The following is a 16015-nucleotide window of genomic DNA, read 5'->3' on the forward strand; positions in this document are numbered from 1 at the left end:
CCTTAACGTATACAATAATTATGCTCTACTCAAAGCCACCAGACTCCGTTGAGTCATTTTACCTGGCTGATCATGGAGACGCCCTTCAGTCAGACTCGACAGAAACAACAAATACAACTAATCAAAATCCCTCTTTGTTAGTGCTGACGCTGTCCCAACCATCACCAGCTGTGGTTTGGTGGAACTAAAGCCTTCATTTGTCGAGTTGACGTGAACAGACACAGAAGTTAAGCGCTCACCTCAAAGCTACCAGACTCCATAGACAGAGAGAAAATGTAACTCACAGAATTTACTTTAATAAGCGACATCTGACAAGATGGGGTGCCGACGCTGACAAAAGACGTGCGTTTAAAGATAATCTCATCGGGTTAATGAGCCCGCGTCTCTCGAGTTAGAAATTTAAAGTCTTGTGATCATAAAGAAGGGCGGATACCGACGGGCTGTCGTAATGATATAGAATGATATAGAAACTCAAGGTATTGTCTTTTTTTTGGAAAGGCTTATTTTGAAGGGAGCCATGATAATTGGCGCGAAGCTCGCAGACATCCATCACCGCGTTGAGCAAAAAGGCCGACACTGACACTTGTCTCAATACGGATCTCTGCTTTTCATCTGACGGTGTACCTCTCCGCCTCTCCTGTCTGCCTCTGTTTCAGGTACGAGCATCTTTACCGTGTACGAGGCGGCGTCACAGGAGGGTTGGGTGTTCCTCATGTACAGAGCCATCGACAGTTTCCCTCGCTGGCGCTCGTACTTCTACTTCATAACTCTCATTTTCTTCTTGGCATGGCTTGTCAAGGTTAGAGCCAGTCTCTCTCTCTCTCTCTCTCTCTCCCTACTGCACTTTTCACAATGCTTTCGGCTCCCGTGGTGCGGCAGCACGGGAGTGCTGAACTCCAAAAGGTTTCGGTTAATGGACATAACGTAATCTTTCACCTTTTTTAGACCCGACCATTTCCCCCTGTTATTAGAATGCTCTCGGGCTAATGAGAGAAGGAATGTACCACCACAGATGGTTAAGGGAAGTCAAGAGACGGACCTGCCCTTTTGCCATTTTTATTTTTAATCGCCACAAACAGCCGCTTTCTCTCTCACCGCCTCGGTTACACTCCCGCTCTGTCTCTCCCCTTCACAGAACGTGTTCATTGCAGTCATCATCGAGACATTTGCCGAGATAAGAGTGCAATTTCAGCAGATGTGGGGTTCAAGGAGCAGTACCACCTCCACCGCTACAACACAGGTACAACTGTCACACTTGACTTTACGTGGCTCCTTAATCCGACCTGATTCTACACATTTCCGTCAGCTACGGCTTTCTTTGAAGCTAGTCATCTTGGGACAGAGTGCGTAAAAAAACTAACTGTCCATTCAGAGAGACCTGATCCTGAAGGGTAAGCTCTAAATTTACCAGCCAGTGTATGTTCCAATGGCCCAGTTTGGGAGGGTGAGTGAATCCATGTGATCAAGGATGCAAGTGGCTGGAATTGTTTTTTGTCACAGGTACTCTTGTGTGTCTTGGTAGGGAGGTTGGGCCTCCAGAAAGAGCTTGGAGAAGAATTGCTTCTCCTTGGTGTTAACCTCTTGGGTAGTATTGGGCATCTGTTCAGGACGCTTCATGATGCTTCTGAGATCCAACCCTTTGAGGTATTCTGGGCATGCCAAACTGGAAGAAGACCCAGGACTTCCTATAGGCTGTAGCTGTGGACAAGAACATCTGGGCTACCTGGCTTAGCCTTATTTTGCCCAGCCTCATTCAGCCTCATATAATCCACTTTTGTAGCAGTGGTGATTTAGTTACTTAAAAAACGACTTTGCATTAGTTTGTCTGCATGATTTCAAATACCATGAACCGCAATATACCTGGTTTGGATCAGACCGGAGATCTTTGTTGCATCTTTCTCCCTCATTTCCTGTCGTTTCTCCTCTGTTGCTATTTAATTAAAACAGAAAAAAGCCACTCCCAAATAGTTTGATACAACAAGATCGCTAAGATTGCAAATGTTAATAAATCAACGTGAACCACTAAGCGAGTTTACGTAAGAGACTATTTGATTTGGTCAGATGTGAATGTTGAAAAGCAAAGTACTTGTCACAGGCCATAAATGAATATACACTAAAGAGAGATAATAGGGAATACTGACAGACGTCATGGCCTTAAAATACATTCAAGGTCGTAAAGAAGTGATTTATGTGAGGAAAAAGCAATGATGATAATATATGTTTTACATTTTTTTGGGGGCTGAATTCTATATATCCCTGTAGATTTCTCCCATAATTCAGAACATTTATCTGTCTTCTTACACATCTCCTTTCCGGCGTGATTAGGGTCCTGATTAATGCTTATTTATGCTCTTTCTTGACACAACAGGCACTTGATTGGCTCCTCCACGCTTACAGCGTCTAATATGGGTTGACAAAGAGCGTTGGGCGGTGGGTTTGAAGCAGGAGAAATCAAGAGAGTGGGAGGAATTGTTTTGTAAAAGGTAAGCTTTATGATTACATTACAACCCACAACTGAAGATGAAGAGGCAGAAGATCAGAGCTGAATTGACAAAATATAGAACACTACATAAGGTGTTAGGGCAGCAGCTAATTAAAACGTTACAATAAATAATGAATATTGTGGGTTCAAATTAGACCAATCCAATTGTTGGATTGGATTTGTTCAGATTCCAAATCCCTATTAGACAATCGACAATAAAAAATACAATAAATTTGTTATTTATTAAAAATGATGCATCTTGGGAAGTCACGACACTAGAACCTCTGTTCTTCGATCACGATGGCAAACCGGCTGGTGCCACTGGCGTGTTTATACCGCCACGACCTTGAAAACAATTAGCCTTTTTTCCCATTATCCACATTAATTGTAATCGCATCGTCATGCCCCAATCTTTATCTTAGAGGGGGGGACTCATTAGCTGTGGCATAACACTTAACTGTCAATCACAGAGAAACAATATGCTCCATCCTCATGCTCCCGAGAGAGGAAGGCTGGTGGAGACGCAACCCATGCCACAACCTTGATTTTCCTCTACTCTCACCAGATTATTGGGTTTTATAATAGAGATTAGGCTGTAATCTGTTTATGAAATAACAATGGATGCATCCACGTTTGTTCCACAGGATCAGGTTTCTTTGTCCCATCTTGTCACGAATGTAGCTGTAATTAAGGGCTGAAGTTGAATTACATTGAAGTCTAATTTGGCTCGTCTGAAGTTTAATTTAATTAATCGACCCGCTTTGTTTGGCATCAAGGTTGCAGAATATATTCTCTTTTCCATGTGGAACTAAATGCAAGAGGATAAAAGCTATACATTGTGGCAATGTTAACATACTGAACAAAGATGGTGAGGATGGGAAACTTGTCATTTTGAGCGCGTTAATGTGCCGACGTGAGCATTCAGCTCATGGCACCACTCTCACTGAGCCACTAGCACAGCGGTGCGGAGACCTGTTCTCATTGTGTTATACGGCTGAGAAGATTCAGTCCTGACGGCTGTTAGGCAATTAGCTGAACGTTAACAGCGTATGAGGTGGATGACGCAGCATTTTGATTCCAGTTAGTGCTTATTGCTCAGATGTGGAATTCATCTTCAAGGAGAATGATGTACGCGAGTGAGCCAGCTGTCTTGTGAGTTTGACAGTCTCCGCTGTGATACTGGCTTGTTTTTATCTCTGCTGTTCGGTCCTGAGCCCTACATACTGTATTTCCTAGCTCTGTCATGCTGCGTGTGTGTGTGTGTGTGTGTGTGTGTGTGTGTGTGTGTGTGTGTGTGTGTGTGTGTGTGTGTGTGTGTGTGTGTGTGTGTGTGTGTGTGTGTGTGTGTGTGTGTGTGTGTGTGTGTGTGTGTGTGTGTGTGTGTGTGTGTGTGTGTGTGTGTGTGTGTGTGTGTGTGTGTGTGTGTGTGTGTGTGTGTGTGTGTGTGTGTGTGTGTGTGTGTGTGTGTGTGTGTGTGTGTGTGTGTGTGTGTGTGTGTGTGTGTGTGTGTGTGTGTGTGTGTGTGTGTGTGTGTGTGTGTGCTTTTTCTTTTTTTTTTGGTGGCCACAGATGTTTTCTGAAGATGTAGCCAAAGGGGTAGATGTGTGCGTTTTGAGTTTTGGCCTGTCCTGTGAATGGTGTGCTGTCTTTTGGCGGGGTTTGTGCATGTTTCTGTCCCTCATGTGCTGTCCTTGTGCCACACAGATGTTCCACGAAGACTCCGCCGGGGGGTGGCAGCTCGTAGCTGTGGACGTCAACAAACCACATGGCCGAGCGCCCGCCTGCCTCCAGGTAAACACACCGCATAATTAATATGCTGCTGCTATTGCTGCTGCCGGTGTAAAGTGATTCACACACGCTTTAATCGGCTCACGTTGAAGGTGCCGCCTAAACATACATGATTTTAAACTCACCTGAACTCTAAAATCGGACCTTGTGTGTGCTGAAGTTTCTATTATTTTTTCTATAGTTTGTGTGCCGCACCACCTCATTGTCTCCCACGTTTGTCTGTGCCTTCAGTGGCCACGTCAAGCGGCTAAATGATGGGATTTTAAATGAGCGGAGGCTCATGTTTGATGTGTGCAGCTCCGCTAATGATGTCGCTCCAGCGACAGATCCGTTTTTAAAATGACGTCTACGCGATGGACGCCGCCGCCTTGCGGCCGGTGTGATCCAAATGGTTGGGCTTTAAAGATAAGCTGAAAGCAGCGGGCGCTGCTCGCAGCTGGCCCACTGTTGATAGCGCTGCGCTGTGAAAAAAGGCTGGGCCCTCGCTGTGAGATACTGCCGACAGCGTGTACGGGCTATGAGACGGAGAGGAGCGCTGTCAACAAACCCCTCGTGGTGAAAGCGCTGTTCCCGGAGATGAGCTCGAAGCACACAAAACGTAGCGAGGACGAGGGCACAAATAGGAATCTAGAAAGGGAAGAAGGGAAGGAACGAGAAAAAGGAAGAATGTGAAATATGCAGTATATAAAGCAGCACACACCCCAGGGCCTCATCATCAGTTGGAGGGAAGATCTAGAAAACCGGAGGGATAAACACGGCTGACTTCCTTCTGAGCCCCGTGCTCCGTTCCAAGGAGCACCCAAAGGCTGCTTCAGTGGCCTCATTCGCTCAAACCAAAGTCGCCCCGTGTCGACAAGAAGAAGGCTGCTTCTGAAAATGAAACGGTTAACGGATTGACAGAGGGAGTCATTGGGGCCACGTTCGGGCTGACAAAAGAGCGTCAAAAAGTCCAAACTTCCCTGTCGATGAGACTGCTGCTTTCAACAAGACACCCCCCGTGAAAGAATAGCAATGAGGGGCAGTCTGGCAAAAAAGTTTAAACTGCCTTCACTTTTGACATCATCTCGCTACACACTTCTGTACCTTTTGGCCTTTGAACTCACAGGTTACGATTCAAACTATACTTCTTACTGGCACCTGTAGCGATACACCCACACTGAGGCAGTCTCCTCCTCCGGCCGGGAGCAGAGCTTCGCCTCGCTCCTCCGGCCAGGAGCACTGGGACCAAACCCCTGACACCATGCTGCTGGAAGCCCAAGCCGTACTTCTGGGCCCGCTGGAAGGGGAGACATGGGAGAACCAGAATCAGGACTGTCAGACCCCTTGCTCCAGTTAAATGAGAGGTTTTTCTAAGTCTGGTGCTCGGGAACACTACCGCTTTCGTCCACAGGGGTCAGGGGACCTCCAAAATTCACTTAAAAGGAGAGTTCCTAGTCGTTACATTAGGTCGGATTAAGGACACAGACTCGGTGGGGCCAACGACCTGTGAGACGGATTGAGTTACGTCTCAGCTGGTCAGAGAGCAGAGCCACTCACGCCTCATCACATGGAGTTTGGGCTACGGAGCCACGGCCCAGAATGTGTGATGGATGGCCTCCTGTCAAAGAGAGCCTGGTGCATAAAAAGCACTGCAGAAAAGAGAGAAATGTAGAGAGACGTAATGATCGTATCATTCTGTCTTCATATTTATACCAGGAGAGCATATTTCATCGTGGAACACCATTTATGGTAATGTCTGCCTGTGATGCAAGGTCACAGACTTGGAGAGAGGTATGGATCTCCAAAATTGAAAAGAAGAGGTCTTTGTATTGGGGGGGGGGGGGCTCTGTAGACCTTGTAGTCAAGCACCGAGACATCATAGCCACAGCCACGCCAAGACTTTTGTAGCAATAGCTCTCCAGTGATGCCAGAAATCTATAAGGAAGATTAATTTCCTCATTATTTTCTCTCATGATGCATTAATTATGTAGATAATCTATTCAATTGTTAATCCTACTGCTATTCTTCATCGTCCACAACAAAATTAATATCGACATTAATTGATGGAGGAAGACGTACAATGCCTTGGGTAAATGATGGATGGCAGTTCTAAACTCTGCATGCAGTGCTGCTCGACAACTGTAACCCCTCTTTTAAACCCAACTCTCCCCATCCATTACAAGTGGATAATTTCCTGCAAGTGATAGTCTGCATTGTAGACTTTATTCAGTCTCAACATTAAGCACTCACCCTCTCGCGAGAGTCTAGAGGCTTAAATGTTTGCCAAGGTAAATTGAAAGTTGCAATGGATTCCAAGGATTCAAAAATGTGCTATGTCCTTGTGTTTGATGACGAGGGTTCCCTGTAGGGCTCCAACAACGAATCGATTAAAATCAATTATTAAAATAGTTGGCAACGAATTGCATTATCGATTTGTTGTTGTGTTATTACGTCACCCAATAAGACGCGGAGAAAAAAAAAGTTTAGTTGAGCGCGGAGCCGAGCAAAAAAAAAAAGCCGGTAGAGCAAAGACCATCGGAGAGACCCGTAACGTTGTCCGAGAACTAACGGTTATTTCCATTTTTTTTACGGAGACAAGCCACACCCCCTTCCTGCCGGCCTGCATGCTGCTGCTGCTCCGGCAGCGCTGGAAACGGAAGTTATCGAGACGGAGTCGGTGAAACTCCCCGAGCTGTGTGAGCCTACGGATGATGTTATGAACCCAAACACCAGGGCGTTAGATGTTCCGACGTTTATGGGATGTCCACAACAAGTATAAAGCAGAACTAGTGGTTATTTATGCCGTGGTGAACGGCGGAAATAACTGTTTTTACCCCAGATAAGCCACGGAGACAAGCCACGCCCCCTTATTTATGTACAATTTCTTTTTTCTTTTTAAAAATTAGCAGGTGCGCTCTATAGTCCTGAATTTACAGGTACCTGTTACCTGTGCATTTTCTGGCACAGTTCTGTTGAATAAAGGGTTGGAAATTAATGCTTTTTTGTTTTTTTTATCCGATTCATCGATTAATCGAACAAATAATCGACAGATTAATCGATTATTAAAATAATCGTTAGTTGCAGCCCTAGTTCCCTGCAAGCAGGAGCAGCTCCAAATACAAGTAGTATGTTGTGTAGTGATATATTTGAGTACTTTGGTACAAATGTGAGTGTTTGGAACAGAATGAACAGACAGATGGGCAGCAGAGTACCAGATTGTGCTGCAAAAAGTTTCCGTGAATGTTTAAACGTTTTTTTTTTCGTCATTGAACATGATTGGAATCCACACAAATATTCCAGCGAGTTTAACAGCCACCTTTTTAAAGTTTACAGACGATGAATGTTTGACTCTTAAATCCAGATTTTGACGTTTTTTTGTTCCAATTCGTGCCTCCCCAAGCTTACGACGTGTCATAATAATCATAATAATCAAGTAGTGTGAACGTTGAAGAGTACTGAGAGAGCGACTCTGACATGCGGCGTGCCGTGCTTCATTTCTGAAGTCAATCCGTTGTGTTCAGTTGTCATGCACTGACAGCAATTCATGGCATCTCAAGCCATCCTTCAAAGTCCTCGGGGAAAATGTTTTAGATTTTTTTTTTTCTGATGGTTTTGGGAAACCGCAAGCTCTAACCCGGCTGTTCAAAGGAAACCACAACGGCCTCTTCCGAGAGAGGACCGGGCTGCCGCGTAACCAGCGTGTTGCTGAGGGAGATACCACAAGCAGTGATGCTTAATGTTGACAGCAGACAGACAACGCCAGTCAATCTCATGGTAGCCCCGCCCTCATGCACACTTTGCTCTGTTTATTTGTGGGGCGACTATGGGTCAGTGGTTAGCATGCCCGTCTTTCAATCAAGGGGTTGGCAGTTCAATCCCCGCCCTAGTCGATGTGCTCCTTGAGCAAGACACTTAACCCTGCATTGCTCCCCGTAGCTGTGTCTACGGTGTATAATGTAAAGTGTCTTTGAGTATCTTGAAAAGCACTATATAAATTAAATGGATTATTATTATTATTTGACTTTACATGGACCATCATGTTGTATTGAAGAAGACTTGAAACTAGAGATTGAGACCATAAACTCATGTTTACAATGTTTAATCAGAGTATAACTCAAGAGAGAAGTAGAGTCATTTTATATAGACTTTTATACAACCTGACTTATTTTTGCATCCGGAGGAGTCGCCTCCTGATGGCGAATTAGAAAGAATGAATGAATCAATAAATATATATATATATATATATATATATATATATATATATATATATATATATATATATATATACTGTATAGTACACAGCATTCCTTTTTGTTCTTCCACGTTTTATCGAAGGAGGAGGAAAGGACCGTCATATCGCTTTCATTTTCAACAATTTATGTATATCCCCCCCCCTGCTCTTTTTCTCCCATAAGCCTCGCCAAACACCTTATTTCATTGCTTTTTCACCCGCACCAGGAGGGAGCAGTGCTATCGCTGAGTAGACGGGTTAGAGTGAAGACAGGCAGCGCACATCTAGCCTGCAGGAAGTGGGGTGTGAGTTTCTGTTCTGGTCTGCCTGGCTCCAGAGTAAATTGGCCGTCAAATGTTTCAAGGGCTGGCGGGTGTGCCACTCTCTCTTTTGTCGGCACCCTGCCCCCAACCTGCACCCGCCGGACCGCCTTTTATGTGCTGGAGTCAGGGCCGCGTCTCTCGGCTGTCGGCACGTCGATCTGCCCGTGTGACGTCCGTCCGTTTGTGCGCGCGTGTGGCTGTCGGTCTGCAGCAGTTGGAGATTACATGTAATTGATTAGCCAGCCACACACTCACAGCAGCGTCCCCATCCTGCAGGGGCTACAAACCAAAATAGCCCTCAAAACACGGAGCCTCCATCTCCCACTGTGACAGTCCAACGTGCTTTTTGAATGGGATAATCTTCAGCAGTCCTAATTGTCAGTCTAAGCCACAGTTGTTGTGATGTTTTTTTTACCTCAATTTCTATATATTCTTTTTTTTTTTGCATCAGTGAGTACACTGGAAATGGTGCTCTGCCGGAAACCGGCGGATTGCTCCCTCCAGGTGGGGGCAAACTGCCTACCCCAAGCGAAGGAGTTCAAGTATCTCGGGGTCTTGTTCACGAGTGAGGGTAAGGTGGAGCGGGAGATCGACAGGCGGATCGGTGCGGCTGCAGCAGTAAAACAGGCGCTGTACCGGTCCGTCTTAGTGAAGAGGGAGCTGAGCCGGAAGGCAAAGCTCTCCATTTACTGGTCGGTCTACGTTCCAACCCTCACCTATGGTCACGAACTCTGGGTCGTGACCGAAAGAACGAGATCTCGGATACAAGTGGCCGAAATGAGCTTCCTCCGTAGGGTGGCCGGGCTCAGCCTTAGAGATAGGGTAAGGAGCTCGGACATCAGGGGGGAGCTCGGAGTCGAGTCGCTGCTCCTTCGTGTCGAAAGGAGTCAGCTGAGGTGGTTCGGGCATCTAGTCAGGATGCCTCCTGGACGCCTCCCATTAGAGGTTTTCCGGGCACGTCCAACTGGTAGGAGGCCCTCGGGGAAGACCGAGGACACGCTGGAGGGATTATATCTCCCGGCTGGCCTTGGAACGCCTCGGGATCCCCCAGAATGAGCTGGAAAGTGTTGCGGGTGAGAGGGAGGCCTGGGTCGGCCTGCGTCGGCCTGCTGAACCTGCTGCCACCGCGACCCGACCCCGGATAAGCGGGTGATAATGGATGGATGGATGGATGGATCAGTGAGTACGGACAGTACTGTTCCATATTTATTTCATTTCATTTTTTCTTTTGAGAAGCTTCAGTTCCTGCTATCTATTTGCAGTCGTGATGGCTGTTGGTGCTCATGAGATGTACCAGCACTTCTGCTGCCAACAGTGAACAAACTAAACACTGCTACTGTATTATAGTAGAAAATGCAGCCAACAAAAGGAAATGGATATATTGAGCGTCGCCTCTTTGGCAACGAGCACTCACTGCTCCGTTCTCGGCCCTAAACCACAGAGCTGAATACAGAGGAGAATGAAAGGGGCACCTTTTTGACCTCTCCCGTCCTAACCCAGAAGGTTACTGATTCATTTCCCTTTCCCCCCCTGCCACCGATCTTTGTCCTTTGAAACTTCCCGATGACACGTCTTGTATCATGCTAAGCTCCCATAGACGCACACACACGCACACACACGCGCAACATGCCAAGGTAATCACAGTGAGAATTTTGTTGTAGACGGCGAATGTGTATAAGGGCATAGAGGGGTGGATATACATGTATAATGGGAAACAAATACACCTCCAAGAGATGTGACCAGCCCAGTGAGATCAACACGACGACTGCATCGGACTGTTCATTCGGTCTGGACCGCAGTCAGCCGGATGCAGGCGTGTAGCGATGTATGAAGCCAATGGAAGGAAATGAAACCTCCACGAGGAGTTAGCCAGGCAGGAAACGGACGCAGAGGTGGCGGAGCACAGCGGATATTAATTAAGAGTTGGAGGGCGCAGACATCATGTTTTATTAAGAGCTGGTTCGTTTTTTCCCCAGCCAGAGACATGAGTCAGCCCGCTCGTTTCTGGCCTGTAATAAGCCAAGGGGCTCCCACTTCGCCAGAACCTCCACCCAGCAAGATTTCACACACCCACACTCTTTTAGTCCAAAAGTCAGATAACAGACTTAGCCACAAGTTAGCTGTGCAATGCTCACGTGTTTGACAGGATACTTTTTTTTTTTTTTTTTTTACCTGCTCTACATCTCTCCCATTGCTCGCTTCTATACCGCACGGTACAGATCCACTTGTTCATTCATCGTCAACGAAAAACACCAGCGAGGCCCATAATCGCTCAAAGTTTCCTCTTGATCTCTGTAAACGGGAGAGAGATACTCTAGCGGGGACGCGGTGCCCGGACGCGGTGCCCGGACGCGGTGCCCGGACGTGGCCCTCGGACGTGGCCCCCGGACGGTCTGCGACAATTCCTGTGTGAACGCTGATCCGTGCCCTGCCAGCCACGTGCACGCGAGCGCCACACTCGTCTCACGTAGCGGTAGGAAAGAGCATTTGTCCTCCTTCTTGGCAGTCTGAGTGAACAGACGGCGCAGGAGGAAGCAGCCATTGGTCCGCCAGTCTGCCTTGTTGTTTTACAGTGGCGGCCACTGGAAATGCACCAGGTACTGTCTATCTGTCTATCTGTCTATCTATCTATCTATCTATCTATCGATCTATCGATCTATCTATCGATCGATCTATATATCTGCATAATCTGCGTAATTGTTATGCCTATTGACAGCGGACTATGTCAGGACACCTCTCATGAGCACAACTGTCTCTCCTCTTCTGTGAGATTGCAGTTGACGTCGCACTGACTGGACAGCCTTTAGAAAGTGAGGATTTTGCTGCACTGTTTAAATTGACAGGGCATAAATTGGGTGATTTAAAAAAAAATTTAAATAAAAGAAAATCAGAAGAAGTCCGAACGCTTGGCGAAAAAGGAGGTGTTTATTTCTTCTTCTTTTTAATGTTGTTTTTGTTTTCTCTTTGACAGCAGGAAAGCACACCCAGCGTGAACTGTTTTCCCAAATACCAATTTACACTTGAAATGATGTCTTTTTTAATCTGGAACACTTTTTGCATACATAATTTCTATCACATACACTCTGTTACGTTCAAGCAACTGAGAGTCCATGCGGTATTTTTGTAGAATGTACTGGGTCATGTTTTAGAAAATAAACAGCAACACAAATGAAATAGAATCCATCAAAAAGGTGTGAAAGGATTTCAGAGACTTACAAGCTAAGACATCTTGTCCCGCCATGGATGCTGTTGAATTTATTTTTGACATCTTGAGGCCATATGTGGAGTGCCGGTGCCATCGGCTGCATTGGGAGAATTAGGACATTTTTGCCTTCAGAGCGACGTGGAGGCACATCTTTAGAGAACTTGGGGAAACAAAAATAAATAAATAACGTGGGGCAAAGATTAAAAAAGACAAGGCTGTTTGATTCCCAAAAGCTGACGGGGAATATGTCGCAAAGTCAGGAACCTTGAGAAAACCAATTCATACGTACAAGCATCCACTTTCTGTTCTCTCAGTTTGCCTCTGTCTCTCCCTCCTTCCCCCACGTACACATAGATACAGTAGAACAAACGCACACACACACACACACACACACACACAACTTCGTTCAGACAAAACACACGGAGGGGGGGGGGGTCTGGTTGCTGGAAATGTCAAACTGCTTTTGTCACGTCCAATCTCAGTCAGGGAGCGTAACGTGTGTGTGTGTGTGTGTGTGTGTGTGTGTGTGTAAAAAAAGAAGTAAGCTAAAGACTAGCTGCTCTATCAGTCTGGGCTACCAGTTGAGTTTAGACGATGGCAAAATTCCCATTTTGCAGCAACAGTGAATATAATGTTGTGCGCGATAACAAGCTAATTCATTAAAGTTAATGAGCCCAAGAAAACTGAATAATTAAGATTACGACCTCATAAAAACTTCACTTCTTCACTTTTCCAATCGTTCCTATTTCCAGTCTCACATGCAAGTCTTTTTTTAGGGTGAGCGATTCAGCCCACTCGCAAGCTGTCCATTATGCCACATGCATGCGGATCAAGGCTGCGACGATCACATCTGTCATACGTTACGGTGTTTGTCTAAGTGAGGAGCTTTTGTCGGAAGTGTGTGTGTGTGTGTGTGTGTGTGTGTGGGGGGGGGGGGGGTTGTTTCCCCTCATTCTTTTTCGGTCCCGATTGTTTCCATTATGCGATGTTGTTGGAGGCGTTCAATGCCCCTGCTGTCCCCCCGCGGGAAATAACATACATTTCTCGCCGCCCCTTTCCTTTCTTGTTTCCCGGCTGTCTGAATGCAACACTGATTCTGCAGTCTGGGTGGCTGTTTCCCCCGTCAACCAATGAAAGGCTCCTGATTGCTTTCAATTTTCCTGCCGTTTAGCTGCCGGCCCTCCCGCTTTGCCTGTTTCCACCTCGAAATATACAGTGTAGTGTATAGCTGACATCTTAAAAAAAGAGCATATATATCACGGTATTCTGGACTCGCATCCGTCCAGACAAAGAGTTTGATCGAGCTCAATGTGAAGCTAAATGAAAATGGCCTCTTCTTTCCCCTTCACCTGTCGTGTGTAATTTACATTGATTGCAAATCGAGCGCTGCTCTGTTTCCCCAGCAACTGATGCGGTCCTCCGTGTTCCACATGTTCATCTTGAGCATGGTCGCCGTGGATGTCATCGTTGCCGCTAGCAACTACTACAAAGGCGAGAACTACCGCAGACACTATGATGAGTTTTACCTGGCAGAGGTGAGATATATGTTTTTATTTTTTTAACTCCAAATGTCAACCTCGAACACTAGATGTTAACATTGACACAAGCAATCGAGCAAAGCTTTAACTGTAAAGCTTTGTTTGAATTCAAATCATTAGATAACAAGCGGGACGAGATGGTCTTTTGGTAAAAGCCTGTTGAAGGACACAGACAAGCGGGTTCGTCTCTCCAGTAGAGGTCCTTGTTTGGAATGCCCTCCATTGTAATGTCATGCTCTGGTATTAAGAGGGATTAATCCTGCATAATCTGAGTGCCTCTTGATATTACCACTTTCGTGATGTATGATACAAAACTTGGGATGTGAGGGTATACCAGACAGTTTATAATCCATACCTTTGTCTATATTCGTTATTATTTAATTATGCGCATTTTCATTAATCAGCTTTAGTATATTTATTATTTTTATATTGTATAGTATATTTGTTTATGAGCTCTTTTTATTTTCCTTCTTGTTGTAAAGTACACACACACGACTCTGCACTGTATGTGTCGTGCAGGTTGGTTTGATGTCATCAGTATGCAGGTGGTAAAGCGCCAACAAAGACGGCGAAGAGTGTGATCACTGCCCCTTCGCCCCCCCACCCCTCGCTCTCGCTCTCGCTCTCTTACTCTCTCACACACACACACACACACACACACACACACACACACACACACACACACACACACACACACACACACACACACACACACACATAGAGACAGCTGAATGGAGGAGATAAGAAAGAGAAAACAAAATAACAAAACAGACACAATATTACCTTCTCTCCACCCATATCATACAGCCATCGATAACACGGAGAAATGCATGCTTTATTGGTGAGGTGCCAATTTCATTGCCTCCTTTTCACTGCACCAATATTATCTCAAATTCATATCAAAATGACTCTTTCTGCTGTCAATAGGCTTGTCTGTCTGTCTATAATAAAAATGTAACCTGTACCCGCGTTACCTTTTTAAAAAAGCATTATTTCTTCTCACATGCCTCCGCAGTAAACAGCAAATCCTTGATGAATTAAAGTGAACCGGGGCCACATTTAGCCGCAGAAATATAACTTTTTCCTTGAGAATTCAAGGTGGCGCACAGGGAGTAGTGTATATAGAAAAGGTCTTTTTAAGGGGTGAGTTATTCCTTTAACTGCGGGGGAACTGCTTGTTGCTGAGAGAGATTTGAGCACGGCAGGGAGTAAAAGAAAAAGAAAGAAGTCTAAACCGCTGACTCCAATCCGCCCCAGGTCGCCTTCACTGTGCTATTTGACCTGGAGGCTCTTCTGAAGATCTGGTGCCTTGGCTTCACCGGCTACATCAGCTCTTCCCTGCACAAGTTTGAATCTCTGCTGGTGGTGGGCACCACGCTGCACATCTACCCCGACCTCTACCACTCTCAGTTCACCTACTTTCAGGTATGGACACACACACACACACACACAAACACACACACACACACACACACACACACACACACGCACGCATGTTTACAGTATGCACTTACACAAATGCCTGTATAAACACACATGAATCCCTTCATCCTAAATATAATGACTGAATCATCCTCACTTCAGACAAAATTGCAGTGTGGAACAGAAGCCGTGAATCATTGAGTGACATTTCTTTCCTGTGACCATGCATTAATGAGCAGGAATCAATCATATCGCTATTCGGTGTTAAAACCTCTCCACTACTCATTCAAAGTGCTTTAAATGCATCGACACCACAAGTGTCTCACAGAGATCCGGTAAAGTGATTTTTCCGGTCATGACACATTTGTTGGTGGGACATTTGATATATTCAGTAAAAAAAAAAAAAGCGTCATTCCCTGATTGTTCTTAGGTGGTGATATTTTGCATAAAACTGTGGAGGCGATAATGTGTGATGCACTACTAGACACGTCTCCCCCCCCCCCCGGAGATGAGTCTAGTAGTGGTGGTCCACATTCTTTGTGTCTATGGATTCTGTGTTTGCCGATACGTGTGCCCGTATGCGTGCGTGAGAGATCTGACATCCTCCAAAGGGCAGTTGTCAAGTGTTTTTGACTTCCCGGTTTTTCATTGCCTGGGTGCAGACATTTTAAATCTTCAAGCATCGTGGCATAAAACCAACGAGCACATTGGGGTGACTAACGATTATATGTGGCATAATGAACAGCTTTTTATAATGACAACGATGGAGAAAAATCAAATATGTACAGTACCTCTTTCGTACTGCTACTAGATGCCGGGTAGAGAGTCTGGCCCTTTTACGTTCTTCCCAAGCCTTCCTCATTTCGTGTCCGTAACGGTAACATCAAGCTCCGACTGCCGTCCTCTTTACAATACATTGTAAAGTCTTCAACCCTTACAAGTAATCTAAAAGGTTTCCACGAATCCTCCCAGAATAGACGGCGGGTTCTATGAGGAAGAATTACCCCAACATCTCCCTGGCCTCTGTCGCGTTTGGGCTACTGAATA

At 45.7% G+C, this 16015-nt stretch overlaps 1 protein-coding gene across 3 annotated transcripts in view; it reads left to right on the forward strand.

Annotated features, from left to right (window-relative positions):
* nalcn (sodium leak channel, non-selective) overlaps positions 1–16015 on the forward strand; it is a 61729-nt gene that overhangs the window by 7480 nt on the left and 38234 nt on the right. For 2 of the 3 annotated variants that reach the window (XM_034561525.1, XM_034561526.1), the window contains 5 exons: positions 657–799; positions 1136–1240; positions 4187–4273; positions 13412–13543; positions 14804–14971. In XM_034561525.1, the coding sequence (XP_034417416.1) occupies positions 657–799; positions 1136–1240; positions 4187–4273; positions 13412–13543; positions 14804–14971 (635 nt within the window). The remainder of the gene's footprint in view (positions 1–656; positions 800–1135; positions 1241–4186; positions 4274–13411; positions 13544–14803; positions 14972–16015) is intronic. The other variant, XM_034561527.1, reaches the window with a different exon arrangement.

The sequence above is a fragment of the Cyclopterus lumpus genome, chromosome 21, assembly GCF_009769545.1.
Source record: "Cyclopterus lumpus isolate fCycLum1 chromosome 21, fCycLum1.pri, whole genome shotgun sequence".
NCBI classification, from domain to species: domain Eukaryota; kingdom Metazoa; phylum Chordata; class Actinopteri; order Perciformes; family Cyclopteridae; genus Cyclopterus; species Cyclopterus lumpus.